This window comes from Carassius auratus, chromosome 11 (assembly GCF_003368295.1).
Source record: "Carassius auratus strain Wakin chromosome 11, ASM336829v1, whole genome shotgun sequence".
Classification (NCBI taxonomy): Eukaryota; Metazoa; Chordata; class Actinopteri; order Cypriniformes; family Cyprinidae; genus Carassius; species Carassius auratus.
This window is the reverse complement of record NC_039253.1, coordinates 14692455-14716119: the sequence shown is the minus strand read 5'-3', so window position 1 is coordinate 14716119 and position 23665 is coordinate 14692455. Positions and strand designations below refer to the sequence as shown.

At 37.0% G+C, this 23665-nt stretch overlaps 1 protein-coding gene across 8 annotated transcripts in view; it reads right to left on the bottom strand.

The window, feature by feature from the left end:
• iqsec1b (IQ motif and Sec7 domain ArfGEF 1b) overlaps nucleotides 1–23665 on the bottom strand; it is a 166537-nt gene that overhangs the window by 29123 nt on the left and 113749 nt on the right. Inside the window, exon 1 of one of the 8 annotated variants that reach the window (XM_026275588.1) lies at nucleotides 14249–14375. The exons of 6 other annotated variants lie outside the window; for them this stretch is intronic. In XM_026275588.1, coding sequence (XP_026131373.1) covers nucleotides 14249–14373 — 125 coding nt within the window. In that variant the 5' untranslated portion in view covers nucleotides 14374–14375. Of the gene's footprint in view, nucleotides 1–5255; nucleotides 5389–14248; nucleotides 14376–23665 lie in introns of those variants that run through there. One more of the 8 variants, XM_026275594.1, reaches the window with a different exon arrangement.

The following is a 23665-nucleotide window of genomic DNA, read 5'->3' as shown; positions in this document are numbered from 1 at the left end:
TCATGTTATGTCCTTTTGGATCACACAAGCCAGTTTGGTAATGTCTCGGCACACAAGGAATAAATAAAAGCATCTGTGAGGACAGTACTTCAGTGAGTCAGAGGAGTCATGTGTTCAAGACTGTGACTCACTTCCAAATGGGATGGACACATGCAGGAATAACGAAACTTCACTAAACTGATGAATTGCTATTTTGAATGTACAATTGAATGCAGTTGAAGTTGGTGATGCAAAAGCCTGTTACACTTTTCTGTAGCTTGTACGAAGCGGGAGGTCACCGTGATTTAGTGCTTTTAGAGCCACCTGACAGAGTTCATTACTGAGGTCCTCAAATCTTTAATGCTAAAAGGCTTGGGGAGCAATAAAAACTTTCCTGCTTGTCAGAGTAAGGATTCAAGGAAAACAGTGTGACAAATTTATACATTTGGTTCTAGGTCCACTTATCTGTCACTCTGTTAGCCAGAACTTAGGCTAAAACACCACAATGACCATGGAAAACATTTCTTTCCACTATATACTTGAAGGATATTCAGCTATTTGCCGAATACAGAGTAACTTACATTTCAGAAAAAGAGAGTGTCTTTTGTTTGTTTTTTACTCCACCAATAAAAACAGTTCCAAACAAATCCACAGTGCCAACAGTAGTGAATAAATCAGTTAAATTAATAATTCACTGACTCACTCATATGAACAGCCATTTGATCCATTTCTGAATGGTAATGGGAATGATTCAATGACTCACTTTTAAAGACAGTCAGTTGATGCCACCTACTCATGAATACCGTTTTTATTACTATTATTATTTTTTCATTATATATTTCTTTTAAAGTTTCAATGAAGGGCTCCCTATTTATTCTAGCCTTTTCTCATCCAGTTGTCATTTATTCTTTCATCGCTATTCTCAGCCTGCAGTCTGGGCTGACAGACTGCTGAGCTTCCTGTGAACTCGAAAGACAGAATTACAATGCGTCATTCCAGGTCTGACTTCATTCTCATCTTCAATCCATGGAACAAATTCATTTCCACCAGACGAATATGGAAAAGGCATACAGCATATTTGAAAAGAGCTGGACTGGACTGTTAGCTTAATCACTGATTCCTTAGAAACAAAACCTAGTGAATCTACAGTACAAGTGTGAATTAAATTACAGGGTGAGGTCACGGAACAGCTTAATCTCTGATTTCAACTGCGGCTGTCTGGAAAAAACCTAATTGTTAAAATCTGCCTACAGTGACACAAATCCCCAGTGTTATTCTGCAGTGGATTTTGGTGTGAAATTACATGTTATCTCCACTATGGATAATAAACTAATTTCTTTCCATCTAAATAGTTACTTTGTGATGCATTCTTAAAGGTATAATTCTGTTTTTATTACTTATGCCATTGTCATTCTCAGTAAAACACAAAAATAAAAACTTGGAAAAATGCATTCTTGTTTACATAATATAAAATAATAGAATAGAATAGATTAGAATAAAATATCTCTTTTACAAGTAAATATGGACAGCCTAGATCTCTATTCAATGTCCGACAGTGCAACCAAGACATTCTTCAGAATTGATCCTTTTCTGTTTCAACGAAGAAAGTCAACATAAGGGTTTTTGGTTGAACAGTCCCTCTCAGTGTATTGATGTGAAATCAGGAATCTACAGACTAGTGTTTAGGTAACAACCACTCTGCAATCTATAGAGCTACAAAACAATAACAATAATCACAAAATAGTACAGAATGATTTCAATGGCCACTCAGAGGCTCTTAACGTGGGTTTACAATGCACATTACCATCATTTCATGTATACATAATTACATAGCATCGGGCAGCCGCCCCAGCACTGAGACGCAGACATGTTTGCCTTTAGGTCCAGCTGTAATTTAGAGAACATTAAGCCTCTTTGGGTTAAGTGCTCCTTGCACCCTTCTTAAACCTGATCAAACAGAAAAACAAGTCATCTTCCTGTCTTAAAGGTAGTGGTGGACTAGAAAACTCCTGTTTATTGCATAGCTAGTTGTTTATCAGCCAATACTGTTCATTCTTCCACAGCTAATGTTCTATCCAGACTGACCCAATATTAATCTACAACTTAAATAAAGCAAGTTCCAACTCACTCCTGATTGACAGATAACCATTTCCTTTTTAGCTGATAAAGTCTGCAAACAAATTTGATTTACACTGTCCATATAAGGATACCTAAACATCTGTGTTTGAATGGGTGAAGTTTACCTCCATTTATATTTCCCATTCCTTCCCCCCCCCATACGCCATAGTGAAGCTTAAACATGATTTTGGCTTCTCTCACAGGCCTAATCTCTAATCTGAGGGATCCGGTCCACGTGTGGTCCTCCATCACTGTTTCCCCCACGCGGGTCTTTGTGATGGATTAAGTGTTGCACAGTCGCACTCCCTCCATCCGATGCAAAACAACCACTTCTGCTTCCTGCATCCTGACCGAAAGAGCAAATAGCTTCCCCGCAGTGGAAATGCGGTTCGTTTTGGAGGGCCAGTCATGGTCAGGTGTTTTTTAAAGGCTTTGCCCTTTCACATCTTCACCATGCTTGAGAGTTGCTTAATGGGATGGAATTGTGCAGTTCCATTTACCTCCCCATGCCATCCAGCAGTGACAATACAACAATTGTGGCAAATGACGTTAGGCCTATACCACCTCACAGGCTAGATTTTGTGTCAGAGCCAGTGCCTCAGTCATCGACTAATGGCAAACATGCTTTACACACTGCCTGATAGGAACATCCAGATTAGTCAAATTAGAAAAAACTAAATAATATTAAAGGGATAGTTCACCCAAAAATTATATTCTGTCATCATTTACTCATCCTCATGTCATTCCAAACCTGTATGAGTTGCTTTCTTATGTTGAACATAAAATAAGATATTTTGAAGACTGCTGGTAATTAAAAGTTGGTGGTTGCCATTGACTTCCATAGTATTATTTTTTCCTACTATGGAAGTCAGTGGCAACCACCAACTGTTTGATTACCAGCAATCTTCAGAATATTTTCTCTTATGTTCAACGTAAGAAAGCAACTCATACAGGTTTGGAACGACATGAGGATGAGTAAATGATGATAGATTTTTAATTTTTGGGCGAAATATCCTTTTAATGACTGTGTCGCTTAAAGTCTAGGTAACAACTTTAATAATAAGGAAACCTGCAGTGGGTTTGCCTTTTGCCATATGATGCTGCAATCCACAAAACAATCAAACAAATGAAAAAAAAACTGATAACAAACCACTGAATTGAATATTGATTATTACTTTAAAAGAGTCAACCAACTGCTTTCATTGGTATTAAAACATGTTGGTATTTCTATCAAATTTGTTGAGCCAGCGTCTTTGTTTTTCTAGTTCTTGTGGTGTGCTGTAAGGCTCTTTGAAATAACTGAAAAAACAACAGAGTGCAACAGTGCCTGCCAACTTTTTCAGCGGCCTTGGTCCTCAAAAGTATTCCTTACAGGAATTTAAAAAAAAGTATTTGTTAAAGAGCCATGAACCAAACCAAACAGCTACAAGGTACCCAACTAGAGTCCCATGAGTCCCATAAAAATGATTGCCATACATTTTCATGTTGAAAGAGTTCATACAAATAACAGTCTCTTATGAGACCTTTTCTTTAAAGAATCATTCAAAAAGACTCACAAGTTACTGGTTTAAATCTGTTACAAAATGTAAATAATGACAGTAAAGATAAACATTTTTTTTTGCTACATACACAAACAGTATCACACAAGGCTTTGAATTTAGATTCCAAATGAAGTCTTTTCTATATAGGTTAAGATCTTAAGATTTTGTTGGATGCAGTACTGTAGTTTTCCAACATCTCTACGGGTACATGATGGAAACTACACAAAAACTCTTTCCAAATTAAGGAAATGCTTAATAAAGTAGAACAAGCAATTAGGATTGCTAATAAAAAGAGCAACAGAAAATGAGAGCCTTTTATCTTTCTAATCACTGTCCTTGCAGCATATCCAGAGGCATGTGTGAATAACGACACAAGCGATTCTGTTGCTCAAGCACAAACAGACAAACAAACAGGCCGGGCGGTTTCAGCATGCTCAGACATTATCAGACCCCAGACATTCCCTCTCGTCCAAAATGACCACTGAGGTTGAGTCTAAATAAATAAAGAGTCTGGAGGATGTGTCTTGTTATCCTCCCTGTCTGCTCTCTCCAGTGCGGCAGGGACTGCGCAGCACCATCTAGATCCAGAGATCTGCCTAGCACGGTCAAAGTCTCAAACTCGGTTCTTTAGATTGCCTCAAGGATGACAGGCATGGAAGAGTGGGCTGTCTGTGACAGCGTGAGACTACCTGACACATGACCCTCAGACTGCCATCTTTCCGATAAAAAAAAAGTAGACAGAAGGAACTGAGGGACCGGCACAGCCAAGCTGCACAAGTACTTAAATGAACAACTCATCAAAGTACCAATATCAGTTTTAATGTTGCACCAAAATAATTGATTCCCACCTACAAATATTGATTCTTGGTGTTTTTCTAAACTAATGATTTACTAATGATACATTTATTTGGCATTAAAAAATGACTTGCTTTGAAAGAACATGCACATGCAATACAAGCACATACAATATTCAAATAGAGAAAGCAGTGTATAGTATTAAAGTATTTTACTTCACTAAATAACCAGGTATGACATTATTATAAGCTAATAGTTTCTAGTTAATGCTGTTAATAAATGGAAAACATTCTGATTTGTATGTATATCCATTGCACACTACCGTTAAAAAACAAAAAAATGTTTTTTCAATGGAGTTATAGGTAACTATGTACAGTATATGAGCAATATTAGCCTTGATAGTATAGTAGATTCATCAGATCAAAAGTCAAAGAAATGATATCCCCATTCCTAAAGGACAGAAAAGGTTCATCTGTGTTCATCATGTCTGTCTCTTTAGGCACCTTGATTGATGTGAAGTGACCAGACAATTCCCATCTCATCACAGTGAGAGACATTCATGACACATTCAGATCTCAGTCTCTCTAATGCAGCGTCAAGGTCGTTTTATTAACTCAGGCATTGCAAAATAACACCCTTTCACACGCTGTGAACTCTCTGTTTCACTTGCAAAAAATCAGCAAGGTTTATTTGCAGTTTGCCAATGTAATGTGCCAGTGATATGTCATTACTAAATACAAAACTAGTTGAAAGAACAACAAACACAAATCACACGCTGCCAAACATCCTCAAATCTAACAACAATAAAAGTGCATATCCTACCCATCTGAAGGTAAAACACCAGCTGTCAAAATCTCCTCTCTCTCGCTTGGATTTCCTTTACTGGAGGTCACCAAAAATTTGGGCACCGCTTCTATTCCTTTACTATGAATTCCTTTGCCATAGGCTACACACACTCAGGGCATTAAGAGGCAACCAGCACCTCCCAAAGCTGTCGTCTGCTCCAGTCACAGCATTAGCACTGGCACCAGGTAATGTCTCTGCCGTCTGTGCTATCGTGTTGTGTGTTCCTGCTCTGCTGAGGAGGGCGCAGGCAGCGTTATGGGGAAGTGCTGAGTGTGTGTGTGTGTGTGTGTGTGTTGAGGTGAAAAGGAAGGGAGTGGTGCCTGTAACACAGCTGACTGCTTTCTCTGAATTGAGTGTGATTTAAAGTCAGATTGAATGTGAAACTGTGCTGGATATCCTGTGACAAATTATCCTATTTTCTCATGCAACATATGGAATTCTTGTGTTCGCAAATGTAATCTAGCCAGAGTTATTATTGTAACCCTTTTCAGTTTTCATTAAAAAAGTTTTCATTGCTTAAAAAAAAATACTTAAATAAATTGCTTAAATAAAATAAAATAAATTGCTAATTGCCAAAGCATTTCTTATTTGTGTTTTTTTAGTAGAGGTTCTAATTTTTTAACTACATAAACTATAAAGTTTATATGACTAATAAATATGACAAAAAAACTACTACTAAAACTTTTTTTATATTAACAATAGTATCTCAAAATTAACAATAATATCTAGCTTTACTAAACATTAGGGCTGCAATGATTAATCAAGATTAATCACATTCAAAATAAAAGTTTATTTACATACTATAAGTGTTTCTATATTTATTTTGTACATAAAAATACATGCATATATTTCTATACTAGATTTTAGATTTATATATAAAATATTTATATACAATAAATTATATACAAGTATCATTTTGCAGACCTACTAAACATATTTATGATGAATTATGGAGGAAAAAATACTATTTTATTAATTACCAAAAGAAAAACAATGTCTAAAACAGACAGTGAGTTATGAATAAATCTAGCACAGGTGGGCCATTGAGCCTTTGTTAAATCCTCTGTGGATTCATCTAAACCTGACTGTCTCAGTAATTACTTCTAATACAAAACGAGAGTAAATCATTTTCATCGCTCTGTGTTCATACAAAGGAGATGACACTGAATATTTCTTTACAATAATGTCCTGCATCAGTGGGGGAGAAATTTATATGGCCATCCATTCTACGACGATCCCAGGGCTCAGGACGTGCGGCAGATCAAATGATTGATTTCACTCGCACGCGGGAAGTTTCACACAAGGACCTTTGTGAGAACTTCAAGGCGCATGTCAAAGTCATTATTTCTCAATACGTAAGAATGTGGTATGATATGTGAGAAGGGCTGGAGTGGTTTCAATTTGAGCGCTCGCTGCTCAGAGAAACTTTGATACCATTTCATCGCTTAAAAATGGTTTTATAAAGGATCACAGACCTGACATGTGGAACTTCCCTTTTTTTATCACAATGATTCAGAACTTTTCCACCACGTCATTCTTACTAAGTTCATGGTAACCAAAGTTTCAACCAAAATACTATGGTTGCCCTCATTAATGTTTGTAAAAGCAACATTTATAATAATGGAAATTTTCTACACCAAATATTATTTTATCATCATCTTGTACTGTGGCATGAGAGACACATATCCATCTAAACAATTTCCAATCATAAACAGATTCCAGACAAGAGATGACCAGAAGGTCTAATTCTCCTTCTCCTGCTGTCGAATTCATTGTCAATTTCAAGGTCAGGGCACAACAACACAACGCAATTTGTGTCAGCCATTTACTTCATGAATACCAATGAGAGAGCATTACATGCAGCCCTTCCACTACATTCGCATAAAAGAACAAAGATGTTACGGAAAATCGCTATGAAACATTACATTTCAATGCAAGTACAGAGTCAAGGAATGATTAAACTGATCACATTACACAGTGAATAAATATATATGGTGGCTTATAAACATCAGAATATGTGATTTGATATCTCCAGTTAAAATATAATAATAGAATGGGACTTTACGACACTTTAACAAAGAAAAAAAAAAACATCAGATGAGAACACTGACCTATATGTTCTGGCATCCCTGGCAAAACGGTTCATTTTCTGTGCCAGTTGAATACGTTCTTATAAAAGATAATAGCTTGACATAAACCGATCCTTGTAAAATTCAAGCATAGCACAACTCCTATAAAACGCACATTTTGCTTTAAATTCCAAACAAGTTTACTTGAGTTACCTGGTGAGGTGGTCTCAGGCAACACTTGCAATTATACAAATAGTGTAGCACATCTGGGAGCTGTCGAGAGTAACCTTTACAAGGGGCCTTCAGCAGACGTGTGGGCCGTCCATGCATACCAATACAGATACGCAACACAACACTGCTGCTCACTGCTTATACTGACCAAATTCCCTAAAAACATTAATAAAAACCATGTATCATCTATAAAAACCATACGAGCTGTGAATATGACTTACATTAGAGTTCCTGTTTATAGTGCATACCTAAACTTTACTCTAAATTTACCATTAGTTAAGTTGAAAATTGTGTAGCTCTGTAGAATGGATTAAAACGTTAAAATAAGAACCAAGAGTAGCGCATGCTCGGCTGAAAAGTATAATCAAATTACTCAAAATAATCAATAAATCAACATGAGTGGGCCTAATTATTAGTAATGCCTCTTTGCATTTACTAGCAATAATCTGGAGTTTATAGCAGAACACTTATGTTGTGTGGACTATCAAGTCTAAATAATCTATAAAGGTTATCTATTCCATCTTTCAATTAGAGTTTTTGTCTTAACCATTTTGACACTATTTTGGTTTCTATTTCAGCATGGTTTCAGTTTGCAGCCAAACCCACTGTGGCCCAACATCTGTCTCCCAATAGTTTATAAATCAGATATGATTCTAATTGGTTAATTATGACACTTAAGCGTCTCTTGTAGGGCACTGAGTTGTGTGCATGCTAGTCATGCTAGTACACTTATTTGTCTAACATTTTAAGGGCTAGCAATAAGTGAAGGCTGTACATTTTCCAAAGTACTGATCAGAAAATTATAGTTTGTAAGTAATAGTCAAAGAAAATGAGTTTAACTGAGTTAAATGAGTTAACTGCAGATTGAACTGTGGCCTCTTCTGTTTAAAACAAACATAACCTGATGAGACCACTGTGAACGTGGATCTGAAAGAATCTCTTAGGCCTCCGGGTCAAATCCCATCCATCCCAGAAACCTTTTATCTGTCTTTACAAGCTTTATTGAAGCTGGGCTATGATTTTTCTCCCATGTTGACAACATGTTGCCACACTGAGGCCACAGAAGTCTATATTTACACAACTGGGTGTAACACCCTTCTGATGATAATCGGATGATTTCTCATCAGGCTTGTGTAAGGTGGAAGAAAAGAACTAGTCATTTCAAATTAATGAGAAGTCAATGAGCGGGAACGCAATAATTATACGCTGTGTCCTTAAGGTAATAATAGCATGATTTGTCATGACATACAGCTAAAGAAAGAAGCAGCAGAAAGAAAGGGAGTATAAACATAGCGTGAGCAGCACAGTATCTGAAGAGTTCTTATCTTATTATATAATGCTTTTCTATAATTGTTGTGCTGGAGGGTCTGCAGAAAACTTGAAATCACAAAATGTTATTTAACAGCAAGAAAAATAAAGCACTTAAATGATAGTGTGTACATATATATATATATATATATATATATATATATATATATATATATATATATATATACACATACATACATACATACATACACTTATATATATCTATCAAAAGTGTGATTATTTGATGATTATTTGATTAAAGATAAAGTAAAAATAGTGATAGTGAAATATTATCAAAAATCAAAATGTTATTGTAATATATATATATATATATATATATATATATATATATATATATATATATATATATATATATATATATATATATATATATATATATATATATATATATATATATACACACACTGTGAATACCTTGAGTAAAGCAACCATCAGATTTTTTTCAGCAGCTATTCCCTTTCCAAAGCCTCCAATTATTTGACAATGGTTTGGCTTAAGACAATAGATTGCTAATTACAAAGGCAATTATTTTGTACTGAAAGCACAGCTTTACACAGTATTGAAATAATTTATACACTAAAATATACCGCTGCCTTTATATTTGAAAGTTGTGGACAAAATACCCAGTTGTACATGTGATAGAAACTTTGAATCTTTATCTGGCAAGTAATTATCTGGAATTTCTTGGGTATAGTGTGTCAGGGGATCTTACGATGAGCTTGGATGATGCGGCCTGTCAGAAATGACGTAACCAGCAAGCCACAGAACTGCTTCTGTCCGTCCCTGCCTAGAGTCTGTTCCTTTAACTTCACATGTAAAGCCGCACACACACACACACACACACACACACACACACCCTACAGTCAAACATCTGCAGTGCAGCTCTGTCCAAGCCTCATCCCATAAAGCAGCTTTCAGTTTCATGCTCCTAAACACTGATGTGTTTCCATCAGTCACACAGAGGCAATTCCTTTAAAACCCACTTCTGAAATCTTTCAGAACTTTGCCACAGAATAAACGCCTCATTGTCTAGTTCCATATCTAAGGAGAAATGAAAGCTGATGTGTGTCATTTTGAAACCAGTGGAGGGGCTTTTGTTTTTTTCTGAAAGTGATTTAGTATCTTTCAAGTATTTGTAGTCTGTCTGCGGAAATGAGTTCTTGATTATTGCAGCTCAGAGAGTAAGTAAGGTTACTTTCTAAGGTCATTCAACTGTTTTCAAAGACTTAACCAAAGATGCAGTCCCAGTGAAATGTCGCTCTCTTGTAAAGAACGAGGCTTCCTCCATATGCCTTTCTCTCCTGTTGAAAGATAGCCAGGTGGCGATTAGCAAGTCCCGAAAACCTCAAACCCAAACAAGCCTTCATCATCCTACACCTTGTTGTTATGACAAACAATGGCGCTGCATTCTCCTCCTCCGGATTCCTGGGAACTATTTTTTTCTGAGGCAGACTCCGCTAAATGAAGCCAAGTGGCAATTATCACAGAGCCTGGTGCAGCTTGACTGAACACACCGCAACAAATTACAAACCATCTTGACATCGTCTATAAACATGCCGCTTCGCTACATAACAAAAATAATGTTTAAGGGCTGTTTACTTGAAGCGGACAGCAAGAGTGAATCTGCAGCATCCAAACAGTGTGCTGTTGTTTGAGATTCAAGAGAAGAATATCAAGATTTCAATTTTTGTGCTAAAATAGCAGGGTGAAACGCATAACAGTGCTGCTAAAATTGTTATGTAAACCAAACAAACTATTTTCCAGCAGCAGTCGTCTAGAATTTGTGATTATCATGGAATGCTTTGCATGGATATGGAGAGTGAAACACTGCTCCAGAGCTGACCAGACAGGTGGCTTTAATAAGCACTAAAGCAAAAATAGATCATACCAACTGAGCATCCAAAAACAGAAACACTCTGGGACGAATTCACTAAACAGCTGCATTACTTTTGTAAGCTGTGTTTCAGTGCTATGCACTAACCACCTATAATTTAATCTGACTGGATGCTAAATACACTAATTAAGTATTTACATCAAGTCTGATTTACATCAAGAATGAGAGACCTCTTTCTACCATTACTTAACTTGTAGTTGAGTAACTGGGTTTTTTTTAGAACACAATGTAGGACACAATGTGCAGATTCACAAACATAAAACAATTTCCTTATTGCTTAATTTCCTTATAACCCATAGAGTTATATTTCAGGTAGGCTGATTTTATAAAGAATCCGGTCATGAGTCGTAACCAAAAAACGAAATAAACCGAACCGATCAAAAAGAAATAAAAACATCAAATTCTTCCAGTTCTTCATCATTCATGGAAAATATATCATACCTGGTTTCTCATGCACTACGCTCTGTCTTCACAGGCTCCCTACATGACACAATGACACAGCAGATTCGGATGAGAAGGTACATACCCCTGTTTGTTACTGCACCAGCCTTGCGTTGCAATATTTCATTGCCAATGTCTAGATCTTGTGTCCTGAATACTAATTTAAAGACAAGTCCTGCATTAACTCAAACACAGGACAGATTCGGGTGCACCAAACACTCCTCGGGCCCCATGAAATGCAATGATAATCAAATATTTAACATTTATTTCGAGCTAAGAGGAAAGAACATGGTTTGATATCTGCTGACAGAGGACAGGGCTGAATCTTAATTTGCTTGACCTCCATTTTCAAAGTTATTTATATATTTAAACCAGTTATTTAAAGCAACAAGACAGCTGGGGTGTCAGCTGTCACAAGGTACAAAAAATGCATTCATTTAAATAATATTTGCACAATGCATATTGTATAACACCTGCAAATATATAAGGCTTTGAAACCTTTAAACAATAAGAAGTTTGTTTAATGATGTAGTCCATTTTTATAAAGTTATTATTTGCCACACACAGAGCTTTCCACATGATTTTTAACAACGTTATGGCGGTGACATACGTGATATGGTTTTATCTGTGGATCAGCGATCATAAGTAAGGGATAATGTACATATAGCCGGATGTTCTCGCAGAATAAACCCCAAAAGGGTGATCAGGACCCCGACACGAAGCAGAGGGTCCTGGGGTTTATGGAAACCATATCACACCAGCCATTATGTTGTTGAACATCATACAGCTACTTGCCACATAAGTAAATAATCAGATGTAATATATTGATTTGAGTTGAAATATTTGAACGCAAAGCTTCCGTGAAGACAGCAGTTTCGAGCAAGCTGCAAATTCAAACTAAACTAGTGAATCTCTTTGCTAGTGAATCCCTAGAGGAAAGCAGCCATAATGATGGCAAGATCGCACATGGCAGACTCAAACCCCAATGTCAAACTCACCAACACAACAGCGCTCGAAGAGATCATTCAGATCACATGACTGTCAGAATGTGTTCGGCCCAACAGCACAGTAACAGACAGCAGAAACTGGGACCATTGATATCATACCATCATAACGCTGTGTGGTTTGACCTTGTTTTCTAGTAGATGTATGCTGTGTGATAGCTGTGTAACCCCAGGAAGAGGTCTGAAATATTCTTGATGAGTCATGCGGGGTTGGATGACTATATAAATGCACAGCTGTTGTCACTGAATGTCACAGAAGAACAGACGTATTTTGGGCTGTTTGAGCTTAGGCACAAATATAGGCATAACCAGCATGAATATTAATAGGGACAGTTTACCCAAAAGTGTAAATTCGGTCATCAGTTATTCAACTATGAAAAATGGTTTAACTGTTTTTGTCTATATACTGAAAATCAAAAGGGTCCAAAAACAATGGCATAAAAAAATAAATAAAATAAAAATAAAACGGACCATAACAAAACCAAACAAACCAAACCATCAACAACAACAACAAAAAACACACACAAAAAAAGACAAAACAAAATCAATACAAAAACCCAGGATCAAACCAAAAAGCAAACAATAAAATAAAACAGGAACATTAAGTCAGGCTTGGGATTACATTCTAAAAATGATAACAGAATTTACATTTATGAGGGTGAAATATCTCATTAAATGCCCCCAATTTAAGCTAATATAAATTATTTTGAACTGTTATTGGTAGCAGTATTACTATCAATATTTCATTTTGTTATGGCCAGTAACCCAAAACTAAAATGAATAATAAACATTTTTACAAGTGACTTTATGCATCACAATGTTATAATTAGAAATTTACAGTTTGAAAATATATGCTTTTATCTACATCATAAAACAGGGGAAATTAACATCTAAAATTAAACAATCTACTGATACAACACAAAGGAACAAATCTCTAATATCAGCAGATTTGGTGTTGATATATGTGGGGCATCCCAACCATATATTATATGAAAGCCAAGCATATGTTGAAAATATGAAAGGATCAAGCCCCATGTTCACATATTACATGCGCTAAACTTAGAATCTAATTACATCAGCAGATCCAAAGATAGTTCAGCTGAAACTCGTATGAATGCAACAACACCACCAGCTCAGATGAATCTAGCTGAATTCATAACCACAAAGAATGATTATTGCTGCATTATCTGATACCAAGCAGATTATTGCTGTATAATCTTCCCCAAAACAACAAAAAAAAATCCATCGCCCAAGGACGCCACAGAAGCCAAAACACTCTCTGGATCACACCAGATGACAGAGGGGGCACAATAAAAGCAGAAAAAACGGGCTGGCATCAGGATATGGATGAACAAAACATGTCCTGCTATACATAAATATAAAACATGAAGGAACCTCTAGCGCAAGGATGTAAATTTTCCATTTACTCTTGCATTTAATTCCTGTAATGGTTGTCGGGCAGCCAATCTACGTGAAATGTGTTTGCGTCAGTTGTTTCTGCTTCAATGTCACCATCCTAATGGACAAACATAATAAACAAGCAGATCAATGCTCGCTACTTAGAGCTCCATCAGCAAAGTTCTAGAAAGAAATGTCAAATCAAACTCTGGACGTCATCAGAGATTTCAGATATCATGCAAAAGTTTTATATAGTCAGTTTGGCTTAGTAAGCAAACAACCTCCAGCTAGTCCGCATCAGACATCAGTGACATCAGACTACGGAAGAGAGCGAGAACGAGTGAAAGAGAGAGAGAGAAACATAGCTGCATGCCTCAACAGCTGCTGCAGTCATCTTTGCCAGACACCTGCGTGCTGCTCAGGCATCCGCATACACACACACACACACACACACATACCTCTCACTCCATCCTGAGCCCGGCTGGCCACAAATAACATACAGCGTCTGGAGGTCTGCTCTCTAACTTAAGCTGCGGAGGATAAACTCAGTCGTCCCTGAGCACCAAAAGCCTGCATTGTTGCAGTGGCCAGTTCTCCTCTCACCTAGCGTGACGATGCACTCCAATGGGCCGTCTGCCTCCCTCCTTTCCCTCGAACACCCTCTCGTTTTCTCTGTCTCTCCAAGTCACTCTCTCTATGCTCCTCTCAACCCCTCCCCCTGCACTCATCCCTCTCTTCCCTCCCTCTCTCTCGCCCTCTCTGTCTTTCTCCCCCCGTGTGGTTTCTGTTGAAGGTGGCATCTCAGTGCTCTTGCCCCACGCAAAGGGGGCTGTGTCCTGTTCCTCTTTTTTATTTTTTATCATTGCTGCAAGGTCACAGTTTTTTTTTTTTTTTTTTTACAGTTCGAAAAAAAAGGGTTGGACAGAATGAAAAACAGAGACAAAAAAAAGTAACTGAGAATGAAAAAGAGTTAACTAGTTAACTGCTAGTAAATCAGATTAATTCTAAAAGGGATAGTGCATTTAAAAATGAAAATCCTGTCATCAGTTACTCTCCCTCATGTCGTTCCATACCTGTAAGTCTATTCATTTTCGGAACAGAAATTAAGATATATTTTATGAAATCCGAGAGCTATCTGACCCTGCATACACAGCAATGACATTGACAAGACCCAGAAAGGTAGAAAGGACATTGTTTATTCAATTTAGTCTCTTCCATGTGAGTGTACCATGATGTATGCGCATAGGCAGAAGTCCTGGGGGGTCGGGGGGACAGGACCCCCTCCATCTGAGGGTTTTCTCCCCTAAAAATATGACTAAAAATTATAAATATTATAAATAACAATGTTTTATACTTAAATAATTGTATAAGTAGTAAAACAACAAAAGCGTGGCAAAAATGCATTTTAAGTTAGTAAACATTTTGAGTCTCCCCCTCCTTTGCCTCACAGTGCTTTGGTCCAAATGCCTGCTTTCCTCTTTTACATCACCTACACACACACAAGTCCGGTGAGAGAGAACAAAGCCAATAGTAGGGCTGCACGATTAATCGATTCGATTGTCATGCATGCCTCGTTAGTGAAGCCGGTTCTGTGATTAGCGGTAAATGTCCATCACCTGCTTTCAAATAGAGCGGCACTTAATAGATAGAGCCGTAGTTCGCTGACAAGCTATGCAATATCACGTTCATAATCGCAGATTAATCACATGCGGTTATAAACTCAATATTGCATAGCTTGTCAGCGAACTACAGCTCTGTCTATTAAGTGCCGCTCTATTTGAAAGCAGGTGATGGACATTTACCGCTAATCACAGAATGAGACACACATGACAATCGCAAGCAATTAATCGTGCAGCCCTAGTCAATAGTTGTGGAACTTCAGTAAGTATGGCTGTCAAGGCTATTTTATTCACTTAAACATCGGATGAAGTGATTACTGTCTCTTTATAATATATTTTTCTACGAGTCTGTTATGTTTGCAATAATAATGTCACTTGATGGAAAGGGTTGCCATGTTTTCACAAAAAAAACCCTCCCAATTACTAATCAAAACTATTTACTATACACGAAACTATACACGCTTCGAGGGGATCCAACGGCAAAATTCATGCATGTGTGAATGCACAGCAAAGACTTTCAGAAAACGAGAAATTGTTGAAATAAGTCATTATTTTTGTTTTCTTTGCACACAAAAAGTATTCTAGTAGAAATTCATAAAATTAAGGTTGAACCACTGATGTCAAATGGGCTGTTTTAACATTGTCCTTAACTACCTTTCTGGGCCTTGAAAGTGGTAGTTCCATTGCTGTCCATTGCATGCAGGGTAAATCTAAATCCGATTTAATTAAAAGTATATAAATTTGTGTTGTGAAGATGAACAAAGGTCTTAATGGGTTTGGAACAACAGAATTACTGACAGAATTTTTGGGGTAAACTATCCCTTTAAGACACAGCATTAACATAGATGCTAAGTTGATGCTACTGGCCCCAAACAAAACTTAACAACATTAAACAAACAAACAAATAAATACTACAATTAATTTTATTAATATTTTTACAGAAATGTTAAGAGAGATTTTAAAATTTTACAGAGATTTTAAGCTTATATTATGTTATAATATATTACAGAATTGCACTGCCACTACAGCGAATTCTCGTTCTTTCATAGTATGTACTGAATTTGATGAAGAACTTCTCGATCATTAATGAAGTATGTTCTGTAGGCATGCAGGTGTGTCTAAATGCATTTCCAGACATACTTCGTTCACTTGGTTGGCACAAACATTTGATCCTGTATTTTTTTTTTTTTTTTTACCTGGGATATACTAACAGTAACCACACAAATAATTATCTTTAAACCCTGCTGCTGTTATGCTTCTATTTTGTTGTCTTATTACAAGCTATTCCGAGCTAAATCCCACTCGTGGTTATCTGCTCTTAATATGTGGATCACGGTGAATAAGTGCTGCTGACTTACTGTTGCGCCTTCAGACGGCAGCTGGCATGAAGTGGCATCAATCTCCTGACCTGTACACGTTCCTGAAAAGCAAATGTCTCAAGGCTGACCTTGGCTCACACCACCGAGAGATCCGAACCGCAGCGAGCGTTCACAGAATCCGTATGAGTGTCAGGACCTCAAGTTTTGTGTACGTGCTAATCTAAGTCCAATACAATCTCTCTTTCACTGTATAGGAAGGATTTAACTTTAATGGGATTGCAAGCTGAATCCGGCAGGTGGTGTCCAAGATTAGCTCATGTTCAGCTTTTGCCTTTAAAAATGGCAGAGCGTTGCACAACAAACATATAGAGACTCAGTCATCTGCGGCGGCACCAACCCCCTTATTACCCACTTCACAAATTTTGATGACTCAAGTGGAGTGGCACCTGCCTACCAATGGAGCCAAAACAATCCTTGGGAAATTGCTTAAAGATTCCTGGTAAAACAATGACTGCTGCAAACTAGTTAATGTAAGTAATCATTGGTGTGTCTACTGAAACTGATCTAGGTGGACAGCTGCCAAACTCTACTAGGGTCTTAGTTTCCAACTCAAACAGCTCACTCTCGGTATATTACAAACCAAATGAGAACATACCCAAGAAAAAAAAGTAATATATTTAAAATAAAAAAATTTCAAATCGGTTAACTTATTTACTGAAATACTGCTTGAGACTAACTTATATAAAAATTACAATTAAACTTAATTTGGAGTACTATTTGAGCACAATGCACATTTCTTAATATTAAGCCTAATTTGTGTTTTAATATCAATACTGATGAGGATTGATTGATCTTTGAATAAAATTGGTCTTTAAATGCAAGATATGTAAAGTGAGCCTTAAAGTACAGTATACTTGCAATAGCTCCACTTTAGCACAATCAAATATACTTCAGTTAGGGCTGGGCACTTCTTCCGATTTTATCAATTAATTAAAATGTAATGTTTTGCACCAATAAAATTTTTAAGAAATCAAAAAATAAAAGAAAAAGTTACTTGAGGCATGTTGTAGTAATTTTTTTTTTTTTAAGTTGACTAGTTTAAATTATTTTATTTTTTATCGAGAATCGGCTTAACGCTAAAAAAATGCTTTGATCACAGAAATATATTTTTAAGTTAAGTAAAACAGAAAACCACGTTTTTAAATTATAATAATATTTCACAATATTATTGTTTTATTTTCAGTATTTTTGATCAAATAAATCCAGGCTTGGTGAGCATCAGAGACTTCTTTCAAAGGCATTAAAAATAGTCATATGTATACAGGCGAAGTAAAAATATGCAAAATTGAAAATCAAATGTTGTATAAACAAAAAGGGTAGGGATCATATTTGTTTCAAGTGCTTTTTATTGAGGAGCACGAATGTCTTATTCTCGCATAGTGACTGACAGCTGAAGGTCTGGAATCAATGGCAGCTTTCACTTGCTAAAGCCCGCCAATAAGGCCGTTTGACCAACATGTCAAACAACCAATCATTGTTCGTTTCATTCAGCGTCATGTTTCGGTGTGGGGAAATGTCGCCACAATAAACAAGTAAAACTCTCGAATGTATTTTAAAGATTCTGTGCCGTGACCTTTAAATATTTGACATACTTTTGAGAATCCGGCGTTTAGTTCATCCTGATAAGCGATCGTCGTCACAGTTGTAAACTCGAATTTCATAAGTGGGTTTGGCGCCACAGCATTTTTGTTTCGTTAAAGAACGCGACACACACGTCTCGCGGAAATCATGTATAATTCAACCAATCCGATGACGACTTCAACACTCCTGAAGTGTTTCCACTTTTGTGTCCCATATGCATCAGACGTCTAGTCCACGGTCCGTGGCCGTGACGACTGAAGCTGAGACTACGAATGTCTAGTATCGGCCTTGGCACATGTCTTTCTAAAGCCAATTACTGAATTACAGTAACAATTTTATATCGTCTTTACAATATAGCACTCAATATTTTTCCTCGAGCAGTGTTTTTATACATGAAAATAATTATATAAGGAAGAGTGTACCTGCAAAGGGATCATCATCAAAAAGTTACATCTAATCTATGTATCTTCATCGATACTCTGCATTGAACAACCTGCATGAGACAACCACCTTTCAAATGAATGTCTAAATATAGACTGTTATGGGAATTTACACGTCAATCAGCATAATTGACGTTTGTGCCTTTGCCAGAGTAATGGAGAAAAATGTCCTTATGGGTTAAAAGACTCTCCTGGGACAATCATGCACATGCACAAATAAGGAGCAGCTGGAGGGGAGTACTGGAACTCGAAAACGCTGGACCCTTCAATCCACAGACTGCTGTGCTCCTCCTATTTCTGTTTTATCTCTGACAGCTGACCACCTGGGACTGCTGTGAGCATCGACTCAAACTCCCGCCCAATCACACACTCCCATAAGCTAATGAAGCCTGGCCAGTAATACGTGAGCTGAGCTATAGCACAAGATGATCTTAATGACAAGAGCAAGACAACCTCAAGAACTGCAGAACTGGATGCTATGAAGAACCTTTTTTTCTTCAATAACTTTCAAATGGCTTAGTAAAGGTTTAGACAGAAAGAGAGAACAGTAATGAGTGTAAAGAGGCTAGTCATTAATCTGCTGAAAGCTGAACAGATTATGACATCATCATCAACGTCCAATGCCTGAATCGTATTGATTCAGAACACAGGACAAAATGCATGCAGTTACACAGCAAAAATTACAATAATAACACTAAAATCTACATTTTAGTTAGGAAAACCTCTAGATTTGAATGCATCTTCTTTGCTGGTTGAAGGACTCCCTCTGTCACAAATAGGTCTTTGCACAGAGTTTGCAGAAATAACACAAATACGCCCAAGGTTTGTTTTTTCTTTGAGCACCAAACTCAAAGAGCATTAAACTGTATGCTACTGGCTCCCTGAGTTGAGCTGAATGTTCAGGGAGAATGAAGCACCTTGAGGCAATGCCACAGCTGCTTGCTAAAGCACAAGGCTACATCTAGATCTTTTTGGCTTTTTTAAACATATGGTCCTAAACTAGCTAGCCCTCAACAGAACAAATCAATTTTGGCAATCCTGCAACCTTATTTTATTGTATTTTATTCCAAATCTTTCTAACAGGTTTGTAAAAATGGATATAATAGGAAATGCTCATATAAAGCGAACAGAAAATAAATGGCTCATACAATATTTAATCCAAACCTGCCACCATTACTATTATTTTATTTTATTTTATTTATAAGTTTAGTAACTAAAAATGTAAAAATGCAAAGATATATATATAGAAAATGCTCATATAAAATGCACAGAAAATAATGGGCTCGTATAATATTTAGTTTGACCTTTTGAGGTTGACAATCAACATTTTGAAAGGTGAAAAAAAATCAGTTGCACAAAAATGAAAGTTTTCTTGAACAGTATATGCATATTAATAACATATTACTGAACTTATGCAATTCATAATAATATTATTATAAAAAATTACAATAATACATTTTCTCTGATCATCAAGGATACATGAAACCATAACATGTTTCACTGCCTAAAAAGTACATTAAATTTCCTTGGAAAGGAAAGATGCTGTTGTGAGTGGCTGGAACGGCCTCATCCTGTGTTTTATCCCATCAGATATCATGACCCCAGTGTGAACGATAGAAGGGTAACAGTGTTTCTGTTTTGATGAGCCACGCTTGTGACCTCACTCACTTCCTCTGAGGTCAGGAGGAGGTGTGTGTGAGCGAGTCACGGATGGCAAAGCAGCCATACATGGAGTGTTTTGGTATTCCTCAGCACCTGTTTGGCACCCGACTGCAGACGGAGGCAAGACATGAACAGACATAACAATCCATTCTAGCAGTATTGAGCTCACAAAGCTACTCTGGAAATATGCAGAGGAGAGGGAATTGACATCACTGACTTGTAACATTTTATTACCAGAATTCCACATTCACCTCCGTTTCAGACTGTAGGGGGAGCCATCGTACAATCTACATATCTGATGACGATAATGGGAAAGATACCACACCATTATACTCTGTATTTAGCTCTTAGAGAATCAATGGAAAGACATTGCTAATGAACATATTCAAATCCACCCGAAGCTATAATTATAATTATAAATATATAATGTATAATAATTGCAATTAATTAAAATATTTAACGACCGATTTGGGACAAGATGGTCTTGTCACATGAGATTATTCCCCAGGTCTATATAGGAAGATTTTTCAAAAAGAAGCTGTAATGTATATAAATGTCACAGATTCTCTGAGGTGAACTGGCGTGTTGCAGTGGCATTACCCCTGCAGCCAATTAACACAAGCTAGGAGAGCCTATACCCGACTGTGATTGGCTGAGGGCACTCAGGGGATCTCATTACAGCATGGTAGTGCAACTCTTCACTGGCACAGCCTCTGACGGCAGTTTGATCACTGGCTCAAAGAGTGCCAGCATGGACGACCACATCTCCAGTATTCTTTTTCAACCAAAGCGTCACAGTTCTTCATATTCTATACTGTTTTATATGCAGAAAGTACTAGTAAGGTAACTGATACTGCTGATGTGATGAGCTAGCCTGATTGCAGTCAGCACTTCAGTGATGAACACACCCCAAACCGTCAGTATTACATTCTGACAGAAAATCCTGCACCGGATATTAATGAGAACTCCAATCTTGTGGGGTGCTATCAGATTTATGATGGATGATAAACTGTGAGACTTGGAGTGATTCTTTATAAAGTCTGGCATTTATAATAATAATAATAACAATCAGAAAATCTCTTTTTGGAAACAGAACTACTGTACCTTCAGAAAAAAATATGGACAAAATCAATAAAAATAAAAATGTTTTTAATATATCTTTTTTGATGTATCAGGCTTGTATTTCATTGCATTTGTAATCTTTAAAGCATTAAAGCATCTATTTAGTACTCTTTTTTTATTCATACGGGAATAATATATTAGATTATTAATATTAATATAACAAATCAAAAGTATGATAAGAATAACAAACAGCAATGAAGTCTGGGCTACAAATATATACTGACTTTAAGGGACAGTTCACCAAAAAAATGAAAATTACACATTGATTCATTCACTTCAGAAGGCCTTTATTAACCCCTCCGGAGCTATGTGGAGCACTTTTTATGATGTATGGATGCAGTTTTTTGGGCTTCAAAATCTTAAACCCCATTCGCTGCCATTCTAAAGCTTGGAAGAGCCAGGACTTCTGAAATATAACTTATTATATTCATCTGTAAGAAGAAAGTGAACTACTGTATACAGGAATCTCTAATGTATTGTTATGTTATTATTAATATTAACAGATTCATTATATTATACTAATTCATTCATAACAATAAAAAATGTGCTTAAATACATATAGATTTAATATACATACAAGTACCCATTCTAAATATACATTGCAATTATTACATTACATATTTTTCTGACATTCAAAAGTGAATAACAAACTTCTGGAAATGTTTTCGTTGCCAGACCTGACACAGAAAGCCTGTGGAGTGATGTCATGGTAAGAGAGGCAGGGGTGCAGTTTGAGGGTCCTGGCTGATTTACGTACATGCTTTCAGTGAATGTGGTCGGGAAAGAAGAAGCACTGTACAGATAAAACATACTGTATAAACACTAGACAGACAGATAGACGCTCAAATGCATTAAGAACACTCCTAAAAAAAAAAAAACCTCCATCTGAAGACTGGTCTATTATCACAGAGCCGAATGGATCCGTGACTGTGTGCAGAATGATGAGCTTATAATCCAGACAGATATATAAAGCTCTATAATACAAACAGAATGAAGCTTGGTAAACAAGCCTTTACCTGAGCTTCAGCTACAGGCTACGGCCTGGAGAAGACCCAATGTCTGCAACTATAGTGTGTGTGTGTGTGTGTGTGTGTGTGTGTGTGTGTGTGTGTGCGTGTGTGTGCGTGTGTTTACACCACACCATGCAGTGAGAACCGGATTTAATGACTGTTTACAGGCCGCGATGACGTGTGTTCCACACATACACAGCTGTCAGTGCGGTAACTGCCTCTTCACTGTGTGTTCACATGCCTCGACTAATTTAAAGGGAAGCCAGGACTTGTGTGCATCCTGCTGGGATGTTTGCCATAGTGGAATGGGGGAAGGGTGACGTCCGTATGTCAGGATACAGTCTGATGCCATATGGGGACGAAGCCCAAGGACTGAGTGTGTTTTTATTTAACTGTCCACAAAGGCTTTTGTTGAAGGGATAGTTGTTCATCCAAAAATGAACATTTTGCTGTCAAAGTTATTTTTAGCTATGGTTCATCACGTTCAAGGGTGGGAAGCTCCAAAAAGGACTAAAAATATTACAAAAGAACCATAAAAAAAGCCTTATGTGCTATATTTTGAGACTAATACTGAATATTGACTTAATTTTGGCGTGCTTTCATACTGATCTATTTACAGGTAGGGCTTCAAAAAACTATAATGAATGAGTGATATAAACTACCTTTATGGTACTGTCGTGGTGCTATTTTTGGAGATTGACAGCTTCACAATGAACTTTGTGAACTCCCCCCTTATCTATCAGCCTTATGTTCTGGAGTTTTCCTGTGTTTAACTGCTCACGGCGTATCAGACATTTCCAGGTTTGCTCATCCGTAGCGCTCCTGGCTTCAGAGAGCTTTGCAATGACAGCAGAATTAAAAAGCCTCTTTAAAATAAAGCACATGCTTACTTTCATATTTTTATTGTATTCTGAACGCACAATTTTGTCTGTTTCAGGGGTTTACCAAGTACTTATCTAAGTTTAACAATGATTTGTGATGGATGGTGTCTGGGAGCAAAGTATTTGACAAAAAAAACACCTCTGGGACTCTTACACCCTCTGATATCTCCCTACGCCTGCCTTATCCATTTCCAACCATTATCACTCCACATGAATGAATAATCTGCAATGAATTTCTAATGTTCAATTTCTCTGTGACGCCATCACACAATTTATCATTCACAGTGTCTGGTGAAGCTGGACTACTACTGTAGGTGATAACACTA